The sequence below is a fragment of the Atractosteus spatula genome, chromosome 2, assembly GCF_055471065.1.
Source record: "Atractosteus spatula isolate fAtrSpa1 chromosome 2, fAtrSpa1.hap1, whole genome shotgun sequence".
NCBI lineage: Eukaryota > Metazoa > Chordata > Actinopteri > Semionotiformes > Lepisosteidae > Atractosteus > Atractosteus spatula.
In genome coordinates, this window is record NC_142707.1 from 24,488,407 (window position 1) to 24,513,995 (window position 25,589).

Below are 25,589 nucleotides of genomic sequence, written 5' to 3' on the forward strand. Positions count from 1 at the left end.
CAAAAAATACAAAATACTTTTATTATTATTTTTACAAACAATCAGGTTTGAACATGTGGCTAAATGCTAAAGTTTTAGTCTTCCTTTTCTTTGATATACTGTATTAGGTATTCGTAGTATACAATAATTAATTTTCTAGTAGTAGTTAAAATTTTAAAATAGCAAAAACTTCTAATATTACCTTACAAATGTGCTGTACTAAATTGATGAAGTGAGAAAGGTGGGACTGCGAGAACATGATCACATCCCCAACACAAGGTTGCCAGATCATTTTAGGGCTACAATGTCTCATGATGGGTTGAGCATCAGCATGACTTCATTCATTCAGCAGTTTAGTAAGGGTCATAAAGATGTATAATGCCTAAAACCAATGCCAAGATAAATTAAAATGTTTCTTCTTAATTTACTACATTAATCACCTTACTACCTACTTCTATTCTCTTCATGAAGATAAGCTCAATGCTTATACTGTAAACCCAATAGACAGGGCAGAAGCACAAATAATTGACAAATTCACTAAGACGTAGCCTTTACTGTTTAATCTTTTTTGTGACATGTTTTCAGGACATTGTTTATTCTTCCTGTTTGTGCAAGTACTGCACTCAACTAATCAACTGATGTTAATTTTAGATATGCTGTATAAAAGCTTAGGTGCAATTCTATAAATTGTGTGTAGCATGTTCATTTCTTCATCTTCTTCTCAAGATGACTTCTCAAATGACTTAGGAGACTAAGCAAATTAAAAAATGTGTAAACCGTTATAATATTTCTGTTTATTATAGTAGAAACTCATTTTAATGGTCTAAGAGAATATAGTATAACAAAGGGATTAACCGATCTTAATACTGGAAAAATGTATATCTATAAGGGAAACAATATCGGACATAAAAAATAAGAAGCTCTGTCTTCATTCCAGTCTTCTGATGTATCACCCCCGTTCTTTCCACAATAATCATAATTCATGCTACTCATTGACCTCTAACTTTACTGAGAGTGTCCATTCCTCGTTAGATAACTGAATTTTGTGGCTTTGTGTTCTTTGTAATGAAGCACCATCTGCTGCCCCTAAGCAAACAAAAAAGTTACAACATTAAAATATAAATATTAATGTCAGTTTACACAACAATAAGAAGCATAAGAAGCATAATAATGCAAAAACATCAATTAAAAGATTTTTTAAAATATGTCATTTCTCATAAATTTAACAAAATTAGTTGGTTTAACTTTTGATACTTATTAACTATTCAAAATTATTTCAAATCAATTGTATATGTATTGGAAAGAATTATGGAAAAAAGGATAAAGGAGCTATATTAAGCAAACTGTATCAATTATAATATTTCAGGTGGGTAGCTGCGTCAGCATGCGTAGACTGCAAAGGAACAAGTAATAGGTTTATTCCAGGCTGATAAAAAGAAGAAAGAAAACACAACGTTTCGGCCGTGGAGCCTTCTTCAGGTGTGAACAATTATAATATGTTCTATATTATATTCGAATTAATAAAATTACATACAATATTATATAGTGCAGAGGTAATCTGATCCAACCCCCATCACCTGCAGTAGCAACCTGATTTTCTTTGGAGGTGTCACAATTAATTGTAGCAGAAAAATGCAAAGACCCCTGCTGTATAAGGAATTTAACATCTTATTTATATGCACCCAAAAGATCAGTGAATAATAAGAGTTCCTTGCATTATAAAGATCTCTATTGGTACTGTAGGAATGGACCCACTTCTTTCATGGTATTTGTTAATGACCAAATAGTCAAGATATTGGTTTAACGTCTCATCCAGAGGATGACACCTGCTACATAACAGCATCCCTGGTCTACTATATTTGGTTTGGAAATGCTGGTCCAGAGAACAGAGTACCATCTACCGGTCTGGAAAGAATACTGATCTACAAACATCACCTGCAGAGGCAACCTTATTTTCTTTGGAAATCTCCAATCCTGTTATTGACCTCCCCAGCTTATAGTTCAGACATCTGGTATTGTCAAGATGCAAGGTTGTAATGCTACCCATAAAATTAATTGGAATTTTGTCTTAAAATGTCCTGTGACACTGTACACAATTCGTCTAAGTTGTTTAGTTACTGAGTTTCTCTATATCTTTGTTATTCCACTTCGGCTAAGTAATGTTCACATAAGGACTTTATGGAGGCCAAAGCATCTTTGATTTAAGGGTCTTATCCAGCCATTTCTTGAAAGAAGCCAGGGTATTGCCTTCAACAACATGACTGGGTAGGTTTTTCCAGACTTCCACAACTCTTGTCCCCTGTTCTCTGTTTCCAGCTGCCATATTACCCTGTACCTCACAATTGACAACCCACTGAAGCTAAGCAGGTGTGAGCCTGGATGGGAGACCTTCCAGGAAAAACTAAGCTTGTTGCTGGATGTGGTGTAAATGGGGCCTGTAGGGAGAGCTCACCCTGCAGTCTATGTGGGTCCTAATGCCCCAATATAGTGATGGGAACACTATACTGTAAAAAAAGGTGCTGTCCTTTGGATGAGACCAATGTAAAACCGAGGTCCCGACTCTCTGTGGTCATTAAAAATCCTAGGGCATTTCTCAAAAAGTGAAAAATTATTATTATTGTTATTATTATTCAATTTAAATTTGAATTCAAATTCAATTTCTTCAGCCCTTTATTGTAGAACATTCTCTTAAGCCCCAGAATGTACCAAGTTTTTGTATCCAGCGTTTTGTTTAGAATTTTAGAATGTTTGCTTTTACATTTTGTATACAGCTACTGGATTAGCTTTATGCTTGTGTTAATTGTTAAATTAAAAGATGGCAATCCCTGTCCAATAAAATGTGTCCTTAAGGAATGCATAACAGTTTACAACCTGTCTGTATCTGTATCACCCCTTCAAGGTGCCTTTGATTAAGATTCATGAACCCTGTCTAAGAGTCCTACTGTATTATACTGGGTGAAACATAAAGTTGAGCTGTAATTTGTCAATAACAGTAGCTGCCATTAGCTAAAATTTTTATTTCCGTGTTGTTACAGCATGTGAGATTTCTTTTACAAAAAATATATTATTCATCACATCACAAATGTATTAAACCTAGCTTTACTGCTAGCCTCTTAGTTGACTTGGTAAGAAAAAAACAGGACAAATTTTAAGTCAAGCACAGGCTAGCCATTCTGCTTTACTTGCGTCCTTTTAAAGTAGACTGTGACAGGGTGTCTGCTGGTACTCAACTGCGAGGTTTGCTAGGAGTTGGTGTCTTCGTGAGTAGCAGTTGAGAGCCACCCTATTTAAACTATGCTGTTAAGTTCTATTCAGGAAGCAGAAATGTTCTGGCTGGTAGAAATCCATATCATTGTTACACCTGGTCGGGTCAGCCCTTGGTGTCCTTGGAGACTATTCACATTCGCATTAAGAGCTCAACATTGCACACCACACCTGATTCGGCAAGCTGTCCCTACCACCTGTAAACCACCTGCTGCCTGTAAACCTTGATTAGCACTGTCTTTAAGCCCTGCTGCTCAGAGCTCAGTTATTGAGCAGCTTTCAGCCACCCTCTGTTCTGACCTGAGAATTCTGTTTTCCAGTCTAGTCCTGCTTACTGGAAGTCTTGTGTGGTCCCACTCGACCTGCTACTGGCAGTATTACTTCTCCACTGCTTCTCCAGTCACCTACCAGCATCGCTCCAAGTGCCTCTGTCTGTTATTCCCGAGCGTCTGTGAAACTTTCTGTCAATCCTCGCCTGGGGAGCTTCGGGTATTTTCATCAGGCCATATCTCTCCAGTTGCATCAACCTCTTTGTATTTTGCTTACTACCTTTTCAGTAAACTAGCCTAAAGCATGCAAACAGATCATTTTTTTCCTCGAACTGCAGGCGTCTATTTTCAATCTAGCCATGGTGTAACAATTATTATGGATAAAAATAAGCTAGAGGTAATGTAACATTTTATGTTGGGGTCCCTAGCATAGAAACTAATCATATTGTAACACTGTATTAAGTAGCATTTCATTTTTGTACAAAATCTATTAATCTATAATGTGTATTATGCATTATATGCCCACTTTGACCATAATTTCCATAATTATTATTTCAGATACTGTATATATAGAAAAAGTGTCAGAGCAAATATTCCTAGCTATAAGTGTATAACAGGATAGTATACAGTATATCCCCTTTAACTGCCAAACATGTTTGATAAATTGCCCAAGACAGCATACACATGCCATATACTGTGCATTGTATCAAGTAGGCTGACATTGGGTTCAAACCTCTAGACCAATAGTAGTAGTAGTATTTTGCCACATATTTAATAATGGATTATTAAATTTACCTTCCGAGAGCCTCCACTTCCTCAATAGTTTCTGGTAGATCAATGCCTTTTGTTTCAGGTAAAAGCATAACCACAACACTATAGATCAAACACATGACTCCTGTAAAAATTCCAATGGAGAAAGCATTGTCATAGATCTTGCAAAATAAGAATGTATATTAAATATGCCAAATAGAATTGATGAATGGCAGACATGGAAATGCAATCATAATAAACAAAGTCCACTGCTTTTGATTAGAAGATCTGTGATTTAAAAGATCACTTTATATGCTTTTTCATCTCAAAATTGCAACACTAACATCATGTACAGGGAGGTTTTAACCAAATAGGATTTTATTATTATTACAACACTGGATTCTATGTTGGAGACATGCATGAACTTAAATTTTAATGGAAAATATAATGAATTTAAGGGTCAAAATATTCTGAATTTAAAACCAACTATTTTAGTTTAAATTTTAGGTGATATGCATTGACGCATTGACATTTTTTTTACTGTTTATACCAATGGCTGTGAAGAGTAAAAGCAAAAATAACAATAAAAAATAACAGTAAACCTAAAATATTACAATCATCAAATGCCATAATATGAATGTCATTACTCTATCATGTCATAAATACTTCAAAACATTATTTCCATTCCAAACATAATTATTTTTCACTATCTTATCTATTATATTAGAAATATAACTTTTTACAGTGAGTACCATACTATTTTCATGCAAATTACAGTTTTCAAATAATAATGAAATTCAAACATAACATATATCCACATCTCTTGTTCTAGTCAAAGCCAGTGAGTCAGAACTCTGAGTATCACATTATATGTGTCAAACTTTGATTTAGTACAGTTTATAAACCAAAAAAAAAGTGAGAAATATCCATGAAGTGTAATATATACATACTCACCATACAACAAGAGAGGAAGCTCTTGCCATATGCTTGCTAATCTAAAGAGCAAGAAAGGTGCAACAACTCCTCCCACATCACTGGAAGAGGAGCATATTGAGGCTCCAAGGTTTCTTCAAAAGAAAAAAAATATTTTTGAAAACATATTACTGTGCATTTTTAAAATATTTCTTTAAACCAAGACTGAATTCAAAATGTTTACATTTAAACTGAAAACACTGGGTTAAGAGTCCCTAGAGACAATACCTCTACATGCCTGTGCTACATACTCTGCACAAATACCTACCTATTCTTATGCAATCAAAGTGAAGGTCCCTAATAATAATATTTTTCAGGGAATTATAAAAAGAAATATTATTGTACTTACACTGTATAGAATCAAGATAAGTATAAATCCTTCATGCTTAAAATTTATTTCCTATACACAATATACAGTATACTGTACTAATAGGGTGGCACAGTGGCACAGTGGTTAGCACTGCTGCCTTGGCCTCTGGGTTCAATTCCTATAGTGCATTCTTTATGGTGTTTGTGTTCTCTCCCTTGTGTTTGTGTTTGTGTGGGGTTTCTCCCACAATCTGACTGACTACTGCTAGATTAATTATTGCTTGCTGGGAGAGGCTCTGATTCCCCCTACAATGCTGTATTAGATAAACTGGTTAGAAAACAGATAGATAGAAAACTAGCATCCCTGTGAAGCAAGAATTTTGTAGACAAGATGTGATATAGTAACAAGTTACTATTCATACTCTCATTCACCCCCATTACACCACCCAAATTTTGCTTAAAACAGTTTACTCAATTCTCACACTATAGTTATGGTCCAATAAGTAACTGAGCTAAAACAACTTACCAAAATCACTTGGAATTCTTTCCCAAATTCCCCAGAATGCAAGAGTAGTGGTTTAAGTAATTTTAAAATGGCTTATTGTATCAGATATATTTATAGATATTTACATTGGTTTAAATGAATTTAACGAATCTATACTTCTTGGATCAATTTCAAATTCAACCTTGGCATTTTTATCAACTGATGTCAGTTGATTTGATAAAAGTATTATTGATATTCCCTGAATTCCAACATAAATTTAATTTAATGCGAAATTTAAGATTTAAATTTTAATTTCTATGGATATTGCAGAAGTGTGTTTTCAGATTAAAAACATGTATACCATTTCTATACAATATAAATTGTATCTAATACAATTACATACAAACAGAAATTCACATCAGTTACAGATTATGAAATTCTGCTCAATTTATCTTGTAAGAATAAAAATCTAGATCTTGAATGATATAATGTGACTGGGACTTCCAGAACAATGCCAAATATGGTAACTGAGCATGCTGGAGCACAGGAAGAGGCATCTTTGAACAACATATTTAACCAAAGTTCTTATTACGTGGTTATTGAAAATATCATGGTACAGTTACAAAAATAAATATATTAATCCCTGAACCATGTCTATATCCTACTCTGGGCTTGAATTATTTTACCCACCCAAAGATTCCCCCTTTCTTCAGTTGTCATTCCTCACTTTTACACCTCATCTCCCGTGCAGTATGCTGCTGACTCATAATGCTGCTGCACCCAGGTGAGTACAGTACTAATTAAGGGGCGAATAAAATGGGACTCTTCTTATAAAGTATGTGCAAAACTTCACTTTTCTTTCATTTAAGTTATTATTTTAATTTTTTAATGAAAAATGCTATATAAATACAATTAAATATTGAATTAGCTGACCACATTCACATAATTGTTTAATGTGCCATATTCAACATTCTTTTGTAAATTGCTGGAAGATTAGAAGATTGTGGACTGAGATAGAGAACTAGTTGTCATCCACATTACAGAAAACTATAATCTTTAACCCCTCATTTTGCTTTCTATCTCACATACCGTTATACAGTACCTAGATAATGATTCTTTTTCATTTGTTCTAGTACCTTATCCTGCATAACTGAAAGTCAGGCTTTCTTCTTCCATTACAACAGTAGGAAAAATCATTATTTATGCATCTAAAAAGCTTGACAATAGAAACAAAATTGCCTCTTTTGAAAATATTTGGACTAATGTATTAGGAGGTTTCCAACTCTGATTCTTAAACTTTCACATTATGTGAGTATACCTAGGTACAAAGGTTCTATATATGAGTAGTATACAGTATGTGTAGATGCAGATAACATGGATTTTATACAGTACATCTAGGTAATGTTTGATTTAAAAGGTACTAATTGCTATCACCTTATTGTAACACTTAGAACTAATTAATATGTGTGTTTCTACTTGAAAATATAAGTTCTCACTCCATTAACTAAGAGATTATAATAATATACCAATAGTACTGTATAATATAAAAAAGTAATAAAAAATACAAGATAAACATGCTAATGGTGAACTATTACCTTAGTGGTGTGGGATACAGTTCAGTGTTTGCAAAGTTTACTGTCTCATATCCTATTGCTATTGCAAGTCTCCCAATTATTACAATTGTTCTTTTGGCCCAGTTAAAATCTGAAAAACAAGACAAAAATATTAATAATTTAATGTTGTACATAGAATTATGAAGTAAAACTAATGTTGCTTCTTTGGTACAACTTACTGTATACACACTGAAATCGCAGTCTGTGTACAAAAAGCTAAGCATCAAGTTGTGTTTATGGGAAATACAGTACATTACCTGAAATATGTTCAGGCAGCTGTGTCAATGGAACACAGAAACATTATAACAGAAGTAGGTTGAGGAGTTGGTTTTGGTACATAATATTAAATCAATATTAAATTAAAGGAACCCTTGTCTGTCTGTATCAGGTTTTCACTTTGTACGTGGCTCAGTGGTAAAAAAAGAGCCTTTATCATAAATTCCCCTCAGTGTTGCAATTGACTTGCTATGTTCTTGTTGCTCTGATCTCCAAAAGATGCAGCATGTGTTAAACATTGATAAAAAAGCTGTTCAATATTATTTATGGATGGTTTTTAGTATAGGTTTGGTTTAGTAAAGAGTAATTTGCAACACTCTTAAATAACCTTTAAATCAGCCAATTAATAGTTTTACAAATCTCACAATAACAGAATCTGAGAAATGATAGATTTTTAAAATTATATTTAATAATGTATAAAACATTCAAGTAAATTATAAAAATAAAAACCAAATGAATTATATTTGTTATGCTATTATCAAAAGACAGTAGTATAGGCTACAATAATATAATTAACCATTGATGTCCTCTTATTAGCAAAAAGTAAAACCATATGTTTATTATATTATTTAATACTAAATTAAACAGTCATCATTGTCCTGAAAGCTTCATTTACTACGCTGGGAAAAGTGCAACATTCAACAAACTTACTCATATTCCTTATTTAAACATTTGTTCTATTAAGGAAATTTAGATTTTATTTTTTAAAACCATTTTTGTCATTTATTATCTGTTATTCGCTGTAGAGCTTCAGTTTAAATCTCACAGACCCAATAACCTGATAAAGATCCACCTCATGTAACTTTGAGTTATACTTTATTTTTTCTTAGAGAACATTATCTAATTATTAAATGCAATTATTTGTATGTTTCATGAACTTTGACACTGTAATTATGCCATTGATATCAAAATAATGATCTGCTAGCGAGACAGGATCGCTAATTATTATGTCTTTGAATATTAGCAGATGTGGTGTTTGCTCTGTGTCCAAGAGTCCATATTGGTTATAGATTAACTACTATTGTCTTCTATTTTAATGTAAAACAATATTGAATTATTTCTCTGCATTCATTTCCTTCCTGGATTGCTTGAAGTGTTTAGTAGAAAACAGTCGGAATTGATGACCCAGTTAAAAAAAATTGTGTCATAAACATTCTTGCATTCTAACAGGAGTACAGATGTAAATATTTTTTCATACTGTTTAATGGGGCCATGTAAACCCTTTTATTTTGTGGGATCTCTAAGACCACATAATTTCTCACTAAAATGTGTAATTATTTTTTTTTAACTTGTCAGTTAAAAAACTTACCGTTTGGAATAAAGGTGACTGTTAAGCATGCAGCTCCTCCAAAAAAGTTAGAAACTGCAAGCAGAGGACGCCGACCAATTCGGTCTACAGCCAGATAAAATATTAAGCCAGTAGGCAGCTCCACAATTGCTGAGATAAAGAAATCAAGAAACCTGTTGCCTCCTGTGATTCCAATACGCATGACTAGACCTTGGAAAACCACAGCACTAGTAAACCTATTACAAGACAAAGATTAAACATACTTTATTAGAAATATGTGAAATAAAAATGTTATTAACATTCAATATTCTGAAGACACCCCTATCCTAGACAAAATGGCAGCCTTGTCTGATCTACAGTACATTACCCAGAGACCAAACTGACCAATCCTAGGAAGGGGAATGGTTAGGTGAATATTTAACAAACAGGAAGCTAAAGGTTTTCTGTGTCAGTTAGTATAGGTGGGCAAGTGAGAAGGCTGATGCTCTGTCAGAGATTTAAAATAGGACTAACCAAAAACCTGGGGCTTGCGTACAAGGAGAGACTGTGATTGCTTAATTCTTAGAAGTCTATGTGACTCCAAACCTTATCAGCTTCAAAGTACAAGCAGAGCTGGATAGTAAGAGACTCAATAAGTCTAGCCAGGAACTCGAGTTTTGTTTCATTTATTATTTTCTTTGTGATAACTGGTTTGATTTTCCGTGCACTTTGTAAACAAACTGCACTGTTTGAATCTTAGGGCTTGTGTTAGTGGTGTGTCTGTTGGTCAGGGACATGCCTAAAACAATAATTTTATCATCTTGTGACCTGTAGAAAGTAGCATCATAAATAGTGGAGGATGAATGTATCCTATGCTGTATGGTAAAAGTGCAAGGAATTTGTTTTTAAAAAAATCTGTCTCTCTGAGAAAAAGAGGGATGTTTACCCTACAGTGGTTGAGAAATCTCATAACTTCCTTATTGCTGAAGACAGAATGCGGAAGTACCTTCACATGTTGTGTGCATTCTGTTCAAATTTATTGAAGTAGGCCAGATTTTCCAGAGTGAATCTTTAAAGGGACAGACTTTTTTTTTAAGAACAGCCCTTGACACTATCACAGATCCTGTCCAGGGGATGCACACACCAATTTTGACAACAGAAGAAACTTGCATGCGAGGTGGTCCCATTCTGCCCTACCTGCTGGGAGTATAGACATAGCAGGCAAGCTTGTCCTTTTAAGTAGGGAGACCAAAAGCAAAAGATGGAGTCAGCAACAGGAGGGATGAAAGATAGGGAATACATCTTTGTGGAAGTCACTGACAATAATTTTATGAGTTCCTAAAGAGGTGCAGTAAGTCAAAGGAGCGCTGCCAAAAGCATGGATGGATCTGATTATCATTATGCCTAAGATTCAGGAAGTACCAAAAAGATAAAAAAAAAGCACACCGAATCCGATAATAATGTGGAGAGGAGTTAAGTCTCCAGTTTAGAGGAGGAATGAGCATGTATCTGCAGCTCAATCTAGAGAAGGTCAAAATGCAGTTGAAATTGAAACCACCAGCCCCTAGAGGCCTGAAACTATTAAAGCACAGTTTAAAAAGATCTACCTGCAAGACATGAAGACACAACTAGAAGAGGTGAAGGATGAACTACAGGGCGCTAAAGACCCCAAGTTGTGACTGGAAGTTGACTTTCAGATACTGAAGGCCAGATTTAGGAGGTAACCTGTTCTAGCTCTGCCCAGGAAGTATTATGAGCAGCGTAAGGAGCTAGAGGCATCCAATAAAACAAGTGCATGAGCTGGAGACCATGCTGAGTAGAAGCATAGAATCTCGATGACTACCACAAACAAGAAGCTAAATAGAGATAATGAGGAGCTAGAAGGCCACCGAAAGATGCAACCAAAGGCCACGACAAGGTAATTTAACAGATGCACAGGCTCTGTGCCCAGACAAAAATCTTCCACAGGGAGCTGGAAGATGCCCACACTGTTTGAGAGGAAGTGCTGATCACAGCCAAGGAAAGTAAGAAAAAGGTCAAAAGCCTAGAAGATGAGCTGATGCAATTATAGGAGGATACCAACAGAAGCAGCATAAGCATGCAAGCAGGCTGAGTCTTACAAACAAAAGCATTGTGTTTTTTGGAAAAGACAGTACTGTTAGATGAGAAGTGGCATCAGGAAGCCAGAATCTCTAAACTGATGGCAGAATTGAAAAACAAGTAGAGCAACATGCAAATGGTCAAAGACAGCCTGAGGGAGGCTTTGACAGACCAAGCAAGAAGCCCAGAAAAACAGAGGAGCTGACTTTACTGCAACAGTAGCTGATCATAACACAGGAATAGATAAAGAAACATACAGCAGAAGCATCTGAGGCTTGAAAAGAGAGGCATCGCCTCCAATTACAGTCTGAGCTACAGGAAATGGGGAACAGACCTGAAGCCTACACTTGAACATTTAGCCCAGGAGTGGAAAAGTGTCAAAATAGACCAGGAAAAAGTTACAAAGACGAGATGAAACTGAGAGGAAAGTAAAGTCCTTTGTAAAGAGCAGCCAGTTAAAGAAGAAGGGCACAGCCCATAGGATAAAGGAACCATTGCTTGTGTGGAAGTTTGGAGAACTTGTATGGAGTATGGAGAAAGATCTGGGTGAGGAGTGAGTGGACATGCTACAAAGTTAAGGAGAGAGATGGACCTACCAGTTCTTCCTACTGTAAACAAATAGGAGGAAACGGAGATGTCTGCATATCTGGACCCTAATTATCATGAGAAAGGGGAAGATCCTGCCTGAAAAATCTCTATTTGTGATGAAGAAGGTTGTTTAATACAGATAAGAAGTGAAGAAACAGAAAGAGCGCAAACAGAGAGCAATGAAAATGAACTCAGCAGTTCTAAGACACATCATGAAGAAGCCTGACAATCAAGAGGACAAAGAAGAAGAGAAAGTAATTTTTTAAATGTGCTCATATTACGGTACAGGTTGAGGCTTAATAGTTCAGACATCAGCCTATATTACAGCATGCCATTACCCAGCAGCACCCAGGTTTTGATAGGCATCTACAAAAAAATGCAGTATTTTCAGACAGTGCTACACTCACTCCTCCATTTAATGTTAATGTTATTGAAAGACACTATAGAGTCCGCTCTGTGAGAAACATTAGTGGAAGAAAAAGTGCAATATCGCCTATTCAGTGCTCATGCAAATTTGCAGTATCACACTAAATAAAATTAATTATTCCAAATTGAGGGGAATACAAAAAAATTACAATTCCATATAAAAAAGCAAGAGTTGTGATGCGATATCATGTATGTACTGTATGTACAATGGGTGGGTTTCCTACAGGTGCTCCAATTTCCTCCCACAGTAAAGACATGGAAAAGGCAATAGGTTAATTGGCTTCCGGGAACACTGGCCCTGGTGTGACTTTTTGTGTCCACTGTGATGAACTAATCGCTCCCCACACAACCATGTATTTGATAAAGCAGTTACAAAATTGATGGATGACTATTACAATTTTAAATTACAATGCATTCAGTAAATTTTAAAATATATGAAAGATATTATTTAGAGGCTTGCATTGTGGTAAAAAAATTTAAAAAGTTTTAAATTTGGCTATTTTTTTCTTTGCATCTTTCATTTAATTTAACCACAAATATGCTAAGTATACAAATGACTAAGTCAAGCTGAAATTATTTACATGCAAATTTTGGAAAATCAAAAAAGGTGGAGAGAATTAGATGTTGGCTTTTACCCAGTTTAAGGATCATACTGTATAAAAGCACATTTCTTACCAGGCATATATTAAAATGAATGTTTGTTTTCTCATTTGTGGGGTCCTGAATAAATCCATAACTGAAGGTTTATTGTCTTGTTCAGGTTTCTCCTCCAAAATCTGTATCTGAAATAGAAATAAACTACAAACTGTTGATTTAATTCAGGGTGTCTTGCTTGTGTGGTTTGAAGAAAGGTACTGTAGGATTCAGTTCTCACAAACACTATAAATTTCTGTATAGAGTAGCAGCAGATCTCTCATAGAACTTAAAAAATATGAGCCCTAATGCAGTCAGATAGCCCAGAGCTAGCAAAACATTTTGATTTTTTTATTTAATAGAGATGCATAAGGTGCTTAATTTTAGAGCTGCATGAAAAGAATATTCTAAGAGTATTTCAGATGATTTACTGAGAAGTGTTAATACATTGGTTACTCTGTATACTCTATAGTTGTCAGGTTCATCTCAGTTGCAAGATCAAGTGAAACTGACTGTTCTAATTAAATGTCACTTGAGCATAAGAAAAAAAAGCAGCACATGTTCTTAATCTGAGCCTGTCAGGGCCAAGCAGTGTACAGAAAAATACTGAAAAGTGGTGATTCACCACATGTAGACTAATCAGAAAACAATATTGTACTATCCTGAAGACAACCATATTTTCTACTGTGGATCAATCAGGGGAGGAATCATACTGTCAGGTAAATTCTGCATATATTGAATTTTGTATTACTTAGAAGATACATGCTTGCTTCAATGTTCAATTAGTTTGTGGGGTTGCTGTTGCTATTCTATATATGGTTATAATGCAAAATCTGTGAATATGTTTGGCAGAAATGTAGGCTAGGGGAAGTCAGCCTTTCCATTTCATGACTTAATTCTTGAATTTACCAAGGCCTTGACTACAACCATCTCTCGACATGCAGCAGGTTTTCACCTGTGATAAAATGTTATATTCTAGCTAACCCTTTGATCAGTACTCAAATTAAAGCTCTCTAGAAATCTCTGAATTTAACAATATTGAGGAATGCAATACAATGGAATTGTATGTGCATTTCTTCTTTTTGTGAGGGTTTTTGTGCATCTTCACAGTCAGCAGCACTCCTGTGATCCTATGATGGCCAGGTGGCACTGAGATGAGACCTCACAAGCATTCAAACACAAGTAAAAAATTATTCAAGATGTCATACTGTACCTCAGTGTGCTTTTCATGAAGTGATTTTCCATTGTACTTAGCAATGTCTTTTGCAATTTTCATGGCTTCTTTAGTTTTTTTTTGTGATAACAGCCAGCGAGGAGATTCAGGAATTAACCTTGAAGAAACAATATGAAACTGTAAAATAAAATCTAAGTACTTGTATGGGTGAAACATTTGTTTAAAGAAATATATTAGGGTGCATCAAAACAACATTAAATTAGTTTAGGTGGGTAGCTGCATCAATATGTGTAGGCTGTAAAGGAACAAGTAATAGGTTAATTCCATGCTGAAAAGAGAAGAAAGAAAACAACATTTCGGCTGTGGAGCCTTCTTCAGGTGTGAGAAGAACACCTCACACCTAAAGAAGGCTCCTGTCATGACTGTAGTCCCTCCCCCTTAAGGGCGCTCCGGTCCTTTCACTTTGGACGTGATTTTGTGCACCTGTCTCCTGTTCCTAGTCCACTTTAAAAGCCAGGCGCTGACGTTATCCAGTCTCTGCATCTGATCTCCATATCATGCGAGTCCGGGACCTGGAAGCGCCTGGTTCCATTAAGGTTTTATTCTCTGTTCCCAATCCTATTCCACCGGTTCCGACCGGTTCCAGGCTTTATCTTGTTTGTTCCTGGATGGACCCCCCGGCTTTGGACTTTGCTCGTGTTTGGAATCCCCCTTTGGATTTCTACTGCATTATTTGCCCCGGACCCCCCTGAACACCAGCGCACCAAGGACACGCCCCCTGTTTTGATCCCTGTTTCCTGCATGACTTTTCCCCCCGTGTTTTCTCACTATTCTGGATTGTGTCGCCCGCATAGGGTCCGAAAAGAACTGTTCGTTACAGCTCCACGGCCAAAACATTGTAATTTCTTTCTTCTCTTTTCAGCATGGAATAAACCTATTACTTGTTCCTTTGCAACATTAAATGAAATTTACTGATAAATATTTAGTGCTAATCACACTAAATATTTATATTGAATTCAGGATAAACTTATCCATATAGAAATTTGGGGCTATGCATTGAAGCTGTGAAATGTGATATTTCTAGTCAGTCTTAGGTCTCCAGAATAAATAGCCTGTGTCTATTTAAATAGGTGTACCTACAGAATAACAATTTTTTTAAATCATATTTTGAAATTGCAGCCGATGGTACATTTTTCTGCATTCACAAATCTTTGAACTATATATTTCTAGTTTGTCATGTTCTGAACAATAGAATTGTTCATTATATTGTCAGAATACAATATAATATTTATGGCCCCACACACTAAAAAGAGAAAAATATATACATTTTTATTATTTATATCTTAAGTTTCAAATAACTTTTTAAAAAGTGTAACTTTCATGCAGACGTGAGAGGATGTTGGATAAATTCATATGTTCTTATGAATACTAGCCACCAACTTTTGGTTAAATTCAGAAAAAGTTATAAGATAGTAAATTTATCTAGGCATATATTGTGATACAAATTAAACAAGGTCTCAATGGACTGGATGTGAAACAATCTTAAGTTTTGCAAGGATATGTTGGTGATACTGTACTTTGACTCTAGTTGTTATCCTGGTATGAAGAAGGTGCTAGAAATGATGCTAAAACAAATGTCATGACCTCTTATACACACATTATGTCATTTGTGCATGTCCCTATAAAGTATTATGAACGTGACTATGAAGCCATTATGCAGCAACATTCAAATAGCCAAGATAACCAAGATTTTAAAGGCCTAAATAGCTATAGATATATATATATATTATAATATAAAAAGACAGTCATTTAAACAAATGCCTTTTGGATCACAATGCTATTATTTGTATTCATTTCTAAAGGCCAGGTCTCAAAGACATTGGTTTCTACAACATACTGTATATTGCTTTCATCAAAGGTTTGTGTGTAAGAAAATTAAAGCCTTTAGTAAATATGGTTAATACTTAGGGTGACAATTACCAGTAATAGAATAAAAAGAGAAAAATTGGAACTGTCATGGTGAGCTGAAGAGTCTTCCATGACTGAGTAAAATAGGATACTCCAGGAAGAATGGCCATCCCTGTTGAGTACAAACTCCGAGATACAACAGAAACAAATTTCCGGTTATTTGATCCAAAAAATTCTATCACTGCAATAAAAGAAAAAGAAAGGTTTATTTAGGTTGTTTGTGCTGCTAAGAATCAGCTTAAAGTGCAGAGCACATACTCTAAATTACAAATGGGCTTTTGCTGAGTGGCATTTAATATAGGAATTCCCAAAAATGGTCTTTTGGGCCCCCAGTTCTGGGAATATGTGTAGGAATATTTTGGAACTTTATAACAAGAAGTAGGAACTTTAAATCTTAGAGAACAAAATTGTTACAGATTTCCTGTAGGAATTTACACTATATTTGGTAAACTGAAGTTTTTAATTTCTTTCTGCAATTAGTCCTTTTGATGTATCGTTGCATGGATATTGAGAAACAAAATTCTATTTACACTGTTCCAAATTTGCTAAGGAATTACCTTTTTGAAAGAAAAATATAGGTAAATATAGTGATTAGAGCTCTAGACTCAAAACTGGAAATTTGTGGGTTTTATTATTTTATATTATATTATAATTACAATTACAATATATAAGTGTAGCCTTTCATGCAGGCAGATAAGATAGGGAAGTCAGACAGCCAATGATAAGTCTCACCTAAACAAATCTGAACTAGAAGATAAAAACAAAAAAATGTAATTAACATACCATAGAACCCAGTGACTCACTGTTTCAGGGCTGCCTGCCGGTGTTTTTTTAAATAAATAGGGCTTTGCAAACTAGGGGTTGTGACATGGCAGAAGGAACTGTATCAATTCCACTGTGGCATGCAGAGGCTTGCTACAATCCATTTGTCTGACTGCAAAGATCCTGCAGATTTGACTCAATAATTGAGACTTAGGCACACTGCATCTTTATTTTTTTAATCTCTGGACCTTTCCTTTCATTGCCAAGGAAACAGAAACTCCCTAATCTACTTGTGCATTCAACATTCCTAATATGATTAAGGTGTATAATTTTGGTTATTTCTTTGATGGTATGCTTACCAAGCACATATGAAGCCGTCCATGCTCCCTTTGCAAAGAAACCCTGGAACACGCGTAATACCAATAGCATTGTATAGTTTGAGGAAAATGCAATGCTCACTCCAGAGACACCTAACCCAAACATGGAGATAAGAAAACACAGTTTTCGCCCAAATCTGAAATAGAAAAGATGTTTACAGTAAGAGATATTTTAACACATTCATTTAAGATCAATATTGACATTTACTGTACCACAACTATTGTTAAAAGACATCATCTACATTAAAGATAAAGGGTCTGATGTACTGGACAATTGTGCTTGTTTTACAAGGCGCAAATGAGTTTGTAATACAAGGTCAGGAATTAAACAAGGTCTTGACCACAACTCTCCTCAAATGACAATTTTAGTTTTCCCTTAGGAAATTAAAGCAATAAAATGTAAAACCTTCAGCTTCTCCTCAGCCTTTGTTCAGATATGGGAAATATACATATTACATTAATTTAAAGGTGATTTATATTATCAATTAACACAATATTTGGCCAGCATGGTGTCGCAAAGCGTTCTTAAGGACCCTATGCAGACAACACAATCTGGGGAGGAGTGAGGAAAACACGAGGAAAAAAGCATGTGAGGGGCTGGAAGGAAAACAGGGGAATAAAAGGGGGTAACGGAACCAGATGCTCCCTAGTCCCGGACTCAAAAGGTCAGGATGCTGTGATGAAGCCTGTGGCGTCGAGTCGCTCCTGGACTTGCGGATAGGCGGGCTTCCAGGTGTCCATCTTCCAAAGCTGAGCCCAGATTGGCAGGAACACCTGGCCTTTATAGCACATGGGGCTGGAACCGGAGGCAGGTGCGGGAGATGAGTATAAAACAAGGAAGGGCTGGAGCGTCCTTAAGAGGAGGGGTTTACGAGCGTGACACATGGTGGGCAGTGGCGAGGAGCTAGTGAGCTAGGCTGCCTCACAGTCCTGGGGCCCTGGGTTAAATTCTGGATTTGGGGTGCTAATTTTGTGGAGGTTGTATGTTCTAGCCCTGCTCATGTGAGTTTTCTCCAGTTGCTCTGGTTTTCTCCCAAAGGCATACTGGTTGGTTAATTCTCTTCTGGGAAAGCTGGGCCTGTTGTGAGTTTGTGTCTTTGTCTGCCCTGACTAAGTTTGGCCTTTTCCTTGCAGTGGCCTAAGCTTTGAATTAAGGCGTTTTCAAAGGTCACCTGATCAGACCTTTAGTGCACCTAATGAGATTTCATGTGATTGGCAAGTTGCAGTGCCTCACTGCACAAGCTGTATTGCTGGTCAGAGGACTTAAAACAAATTGATAATTTTTTGTGAAAGTACATAAGCTATAACTATAGTATTCTCATTCCAGAAAATGTTGCATTTCTTTTTTCCATCAGTATATACAGTACTGTATACACTGTATATCACTATTTGTTCATCTGCCCTTTTGCTTAAACATTGAATGTTTCTCAAATCCAAGACCCAAGAGCTGTGGGCCAGTAGCTCTACCCAAAACACTTTCATTCTACGAACATTTTCTAAAATCATAAACTAGAATTAAAATCTATTTTTAGTGTTCTGGCCCCAGTTCTTTTTGGGCAAATAGTCCAACTATTTTTTTAAATTTTTCAGCAGTTTGATTAGATCCTAATGAATGCAATAATGTCACAATATGTTGTATAATATACACTGCATATTTTTAGATTATTTGGTGTGATTCACCTAGAGTACTTGAGGGAATGGCAACCTAACCAAGAGGACAGGCTTCCCAACCCCTCCTTATTTACTATCACATGTGTCTGTCATTCTCTGTAACAAAATACTTACCTATCTGCGATATAGCCTGTGACCAAAGCTCCAAGGAAAAATCCCCCTGTTAGAAAAGCTTGGTTCAGATCAGCTTTCCAAGAATCTGCACACACCAATGAGAACTGCAACACAGAGAAATAAACAAAATTATGGTAATTACCTACTGTAATATAGTTATATATAAATTTGGGAGAAGTAATCTTGAACACTTGTGTAAGAAAAATGAACTGAAACTTAATTTCCAGTTGTCATTAGAAGTCAGCTTTGATTATATAATTATCATTCTATTTTTCAAGAGTTAGAGAGGGGACCCTGGATAGAGAATTAAGAACAATTTACTATAGTAGTGTTTTTTGAAATGTCGTTTTTTTGCCATAAGAACTCTGATGTTGGTTGCCTACATTATCTAAAACATGAAAACAATGCATCACCATAAACTCCTAGTCTTGATTGCTCTGTATATTATTAATAATGTGGACAGACAGAATTTGTTTCATTTCCCACTTCTCTCTCAAACTCAATAAATGGATAAAACTTCTAATAGTAGATCAAAGAGAGGAAGGAGCAGTCTGAAGTTCCTGAGGCCTTACTTACTGTACAAACTACAGCCCTTGGTAGTACCTACCAAACCATCAGTATAAAAATGCATGGAGGATGTAACAAATGCATTATTTTCTAAAAATAATCCAGTTTTAGTGCTTACAAAAAAGAAACAAAAACTTCAAACATAAAATAATGTAAATGGAAAACAATAATTAAATATCTACAGAGTTTGCCTATTCCATCTGTCCAGAATAAATTATCTGCCTCACAGAATTATACATGATGCAGCTATTATACAGATGAAAATATAAAAAGACTATACTGTTTCTTTGTTTATAAACAGCCTCCTTTTTAGGTCTAAAAGCAGATTTAAATTCCCCTATAGTTTCTTCTGATTGTTTCATTGCTAATTCTAAAGAAGTCCATTGGGATGTGTTTGTCACTGCCTATGAAGATTTTGAGTACTTGAATCATGCCAGCTCTTTTCTTCTCTAAGAGCCCAATGAAAGGCACCTGCTAATTGTGTTGACAAAATATTTATGTGATGAAAATAAAAAAGCAAATGTTTATGGCAAAAAATGCATTGTTTCTAATGCGTGATTAACATTTTTTATTTTGTTAATATTGAATGTAGGAATACATTGTTTAATTGGAAATTTTAAATACAAGTCAATAAAATTGATGCAATTTTTTTCTAAGCTTTGAATAGATGTGTGAGTAACATGTTGCTTTCACACTGACAACATGTGTGGTATCTTGACTATGAAAAAGTATTAAATTATCAATTAATTTTAAACACATTGAAATACTATGTTCATCTCACAAAGTTTGTAAAGATATAAATGTTATATTTTTCAGAGTAAACATATTTGAGAAACAGAGCTTGACATACATTTGTACACTAAATGACCCAATTACAACTTTTAGTTTAGCATTGGAAGACCAGCATCTATGTGTCTGTAGCATGGATTGGCAGTCTATTACAGTATGTACAGTATATGCAATATGCAACAGGCATCCGCATACATTAAATGAAATATTTCTGGCATTTTTATTGAAACTGAAATGTTTCTAATTGTATCCTGAAATGATCTAATTGTTCATCTTCATGATCTCAGGGTGATCCTTTTTGCAATGTACCAAAACAATCACTCTGTAAATTCTACAAACATACTTGTCTACTTTATTGATGATTGTTGGCTTCATAACATCTAAAGATCATCTAGAATTTTCTCATCATACCAGGACCTCAGAATTATGGTATGGAGTACTGATGCAAGCTCTACTCCTCTTTAGTCTACACAAGGAATTCACATGATTTTTTGACATCTTCAGACGATTCCCTCCCCAGTTCCAAGGGAAAACTCCATACTGTATGTACAACTTTAAGAATGGAACAGGCCTGCTAATACTGTCAATCATTGAGTGACTGAAGATTCAGGCTTTGACTCTGAATTGCTCTTACGCCAAAGCTGTGCCATAGAATAAAAAACTTGCATGCCTGAGCTCACGTCTCAAATTATTTTTTTTTTAAATTTCCTGCCTCTTCCTATTTTGTAACAATAGATTCTCAGAAATAAAATAATAATTCCCACATTACATTTATCATTAAACAAATGTCAGACACTGAGCACCGTATCTTATGGTCCTGTATCTTACTGTGTTCATTTTAATTGTAGTCATTTTTCGCATTTGTGAGGAAATACAGTGAAAGGACATCTATTTTGAACTTGGAAGGTGGCTTGTTTCATATTCTTACAAGCTTTTGTGTAAAGAATTGTTTCCTGTTCTCAGTTTTAAATGCACTTTCACACAGTTTCTACTTGTGTTCTCTGGTCTATGTTTCACTGCTGATTCTGACTTCCCTATTATAAGTTATGTATTTTACAGTATCACTAAATTCTTGGGCATATGTTGATGTTTTATTGTTGACAGTAATGTGTTGACAGTTTTATAACAATAACTAGAAAGGCCAGTTACTAAAAGATGTATTTCACCAGGCAAAAGCTACACTGAAGTGGTTTAGAGTGAATGTCCTTGAGTAGCCCAACAAATCTTCTGACTTTTAAAGAAAATATGTTACTTGAAAATATAAGACTTGAAGATTTGGCATAGTTGCAGTCATTTGCATTACTGCCTCGCAGCACATGGGTCCTGGGTTCAACTCCAGAAATGAGGGTCTACCTGCATGAAGTTTGTATGTTCTCCCTAGGTTCACGTGGGTTTCCTCCCACACTCCAAAAACATACTTGTAGTTTAATTAGCTTCTACGAAAACAGGTCCTAGTGTGTGAGTATGTGTGTCTGGCTTGTGTCAGTCTCTGGCTCCTCTGCAACCCTAAATTCGAAAAAGCAGATAGAAAATGGATGGATGGACTTGAAGATTACTGTTCATCAATGGCTCCTAACCACTGTGACAGAACTCAAGAAAGTCAGCAAAGAAAAATGGGCAAATATTTCACCACCCGGTGTGTAAAATTTGTAGACACTCAAAAAGAATTCAATAATTTTTTAAAAGAAAGTATTTTAATGTCACAGGCAAAACAGCCCTAATCCAAAATGTCAGCACCAATTGGGGGAGAGGCTTCCCACTCCTTTCTCGACTTCAGATAAGCAGCTCTTTGACCTTTATCTCTCTACACCCCACAATAAACAACCAGCTCCACGGAGACACCATGATACAGTATCTGCTCTTTTCTTCTGGTTCCTTCCCCAGAGCTCTGCACAACCTAGCCAACAAAGGCCTCTTCCTGTTCCCCCACTCCTTTTGTCCTCCTTTTCTCAATCCTTGCTTCATCCACGCTCTTCCTTCTCTCCCCACTTCTGCCATGTTACATCATATAGTACCTCTGGTATTTTGTCACTTCTTCTTCTCCGATCCTGCTTACTGAGTTTGCTTGAGTACTCATGCCCTAGTCACAACTAAAAGGTTCCATTCTCATAGCCCTTCTCCCCTTCACCCTACCCCAGGCTCTTATTGCCTTGATGTGGAGTCTCTCAAGCATAATGATCTCCTACTGACCCTCAAAGACCAATTCTTTGGTGTTTATTATTGGGGCTTTCACCTGGAATCCATGGCAAACAGAATGGTAAGGTCATGATGCTTACATTCATTTCTTCAAGTTCAATTCTGTTATTAGCCCTCTCTATTCTGATTACTCTTTTCATTTTTCTCTTCACTACACATTCCAACAGTGCCTCCACATTGGGCTAACCAAAGACAAACTTGGTGCCAATAAATTTAAGATGACTCTTTCTGTGACTGTGCAGCATCTTCCACAGCTCATCATGGATTCCCAGTCTATTCCAATATAACCCTAGCTGACTGGTGTTCCTCCAAAACTACTTCGCATACTGAACTGACTCCATCAAGTTATGGTTTGGTTGCGATTTCCTCAACCAGAGTTACGCCAAATAAATTTTAAGTACACTATCCCTATAAACTTCAAATTAAATAGAGTTTGACCAAACTACAGAATGGTTGGAGAAAGTTCTAATGTTATTACTAGATAGATGTAAGATTTAAGATAGCGTTCTTGCATTGCTTTGTATCATAGAATACTTTATCATAATCATTCTAGTGTAAGAAAATGAATTTAATAGTTCATATTACAGCACAGTATTTCAATATAGTTGTTATGGGAAATGTATGCAGTCATTAAACCTTAAATGTTAAAATATGTGATTTAGAAACACAGCAGAAGGCTAACAACTGCATATATGTTACTTCAAATTGCCTGGAATAGTAGTTTAATTATTAATTGTTAATTTGCACATCCATTTTCTGTTTCATTTAATTCATGGTCATGGCAGAGCCAGAGCCCATCACAGTAAGCAACATGCACAAGATGGACATCAGACATCAGTCCATCAAAAGACACACAGCAACACACAGACATACTGTACGCACACTCACACCAGGGACAGTTTTACCATAAGCCAATTAAGCAACAAGTATGTCTTTGGACTGTGGGAGAAAACCATAGCACCTGGCGAAAACCAATTGGATCAGGGTCAGAACATACAGCACAAACTTCACTAAAATAGTACACCAGCACCCGGAAACTAAACCAGCAGTACGAGATAGCAATGCTAACCAATGCACCACCATGCTGCTCCATGTGTATACTGTTTCACCCAAACTTTTACTTTACACTTGCATGTTTTAATATTTTCTACATAAAAACAAAATCAGTAGTCACTTGATCGGGTACATTTTGTTAGATAAAAGAAAATTGGAATAGATGTAACTGACATTTTTAGAAGTTGGGACCAGAGCCTGTTGTTTTCCAATGTGTTTAATGTTTCCACCATAAAAAATTATGTGATGCTTTTATCCAAAGAAGCCTACGTTTGTATGAATTTATAAAAAAAGAGCACTTAATCCAGCTAGGTTTTAAACCCATTAAAATTTCAGGTATGATTTTAGACCTGCTCTACACTGTTACTTATTAGATTTGTTGTTTTTGTTCATTTATAGTGCAGGAGGACATGTTACATTTGATTTTTAGTGCTTGTTTGATGTTTAACCATCAAACATTATACATACTTCAAATTTATACACCTCACACCTGAGAGGATAAAAATCTATTTCATGGCATATGCAGTATTACTGTATATAACTGTAAAGTACAAAATATATATAACAGTAATTTATGCTAAAGCCCCACTAACATGGAGACATTGATGAACGTGATGTACTGCATTAAATTAGATGAACACAATTATTTTGCTTCTAGTATGACATTAACTATGGAAGATGAAATATTGTGGATACAATTAAACATTTAACATCTAATATCCATCCATCCATTTTCTAACCACTTTTTTTTATACGAAGCGGGATACAATCTGGACAGAACACCAGTCCATCCCAGGGCACAAACACACACAGACACGTAAACTCACACCTGGGCCAATTTTTCCAAAAGGAAATTTGAAGACAAACTAGTTGAGACATATTAATATGTCTTTGGACTGTGTGGGGAAAACAGACACCCGGCTGGAACCCAGGCAAAAACAGGGAGATCTCCACAGAGCTAGCAACCTTGTAATTGATCATCAAGTGATGTGAGGCTGCAATGCTAATTACTGTGGCACTGCACTGCCTTAATAACCAATATGCTTTGCTTAAACTTTAAAATAATTGTGAGGCATTTAGTTGCTACATGCAGGTGCAGAAATGAACAAATGCACTCCCTTAATAGAAAATTAAATGATTTTGTGTTGAAAATGTATTACTTTTTAATATTTTTAAAATCTAAAGAAATCTTAGAAGTTATTATACTTTTGTAGATCTTACATATTTTGTGCTTACATCAGTGTTTTTTAATAAATCATATAATGGATTTTGCTACAAGATCAGTAAGGACTTTATTTGAATAAACTTGATGACAATATTTTAGTACAGTTCTACACTTTAATCTCTTAAGACTAATTCCTTGATTCCTTAGAAACAACTTGCTAAACCTGAGAATATGCTGCTTAACCTCCCTGAAAGACACTTAGGCTTCTAATAACAATTCCCTAATGTCACAACACCTTCTCTATATATCAGAGCTCCTACCTCAGTGACAACTGTAGTATATGATCTGTCAAACTCCCAGCCCCTGTCGCATGTAGTGATGAGAATTTGCTGTGAGTAGTTAGCAGAGGACAGTGCCAGAGGTCTTTGGCAGGTGAGATCAGTGCTGTTCCAGTCCACATTGAACCTCTCACACTGTCTGAAGGTCCCCTTGTCAGTCCGTGGGACTGTGTAGTTTTTCAGATCCTCATAGGACCAACCACACTTTTCTTTCAGTTCTTGCACTTCAGGATTCTGACACCAGTGTTCTGGAGTGTATCCATAGAAAACAATCCCAACAAGTACAAAAGCAAAGAGAGTCACTGGTAGGCACCCTAAAAAAGAAATCCTTTTCTGATATGGCCCAAAATGTCCTATGCTGAGTAACAATTCATCAAATGTGGGCATTGTGTCCTGTCCTGCAGAGATCAGCTTTCTACTGTGAAGCTTATAGTGAAAGACAGTGAGGGAGAGCTATACTGCTGATGAAGATTGTCAGTGTCTGT

At 35.7% G+C, this 25,589-nt stretch overlaps 1 protein-coding gene across 1 annotated transcript; it reads right to left on the bottom strand.

The window, feature by feature from the left end:
• On the bottom strand, window positions 1–25,589 carry LOC148839491 (solute carrier family 22 member 1-like). The gene is made up of 11 exons (XM_088939623.1): window positions 25,087–25,589; window positions 18,997–19,100; window positions 17,194–17,348; window positions 16,085–16,253; window positions 14,144–14,261; window positions 12,973–13,079; window positions 9,226–9,440; window positions 7,623–7,731; window positions 5,217–5,329; window positions 4,308–4,407; window positions 1–1,065 (listed from the first exon to the last, which is right to left on the bottom strand). Exons 1-11 carry the CDS (start codon window positions 25,489–25,491, stop codon window positions 1,008–1,010), a joined length of 1,653 nt encoding a protein of 550 aa, XP_088795749.1. The 5' UTR covers window positions 25,492–25,589; the 3' UTR covers window positions 1–1,007.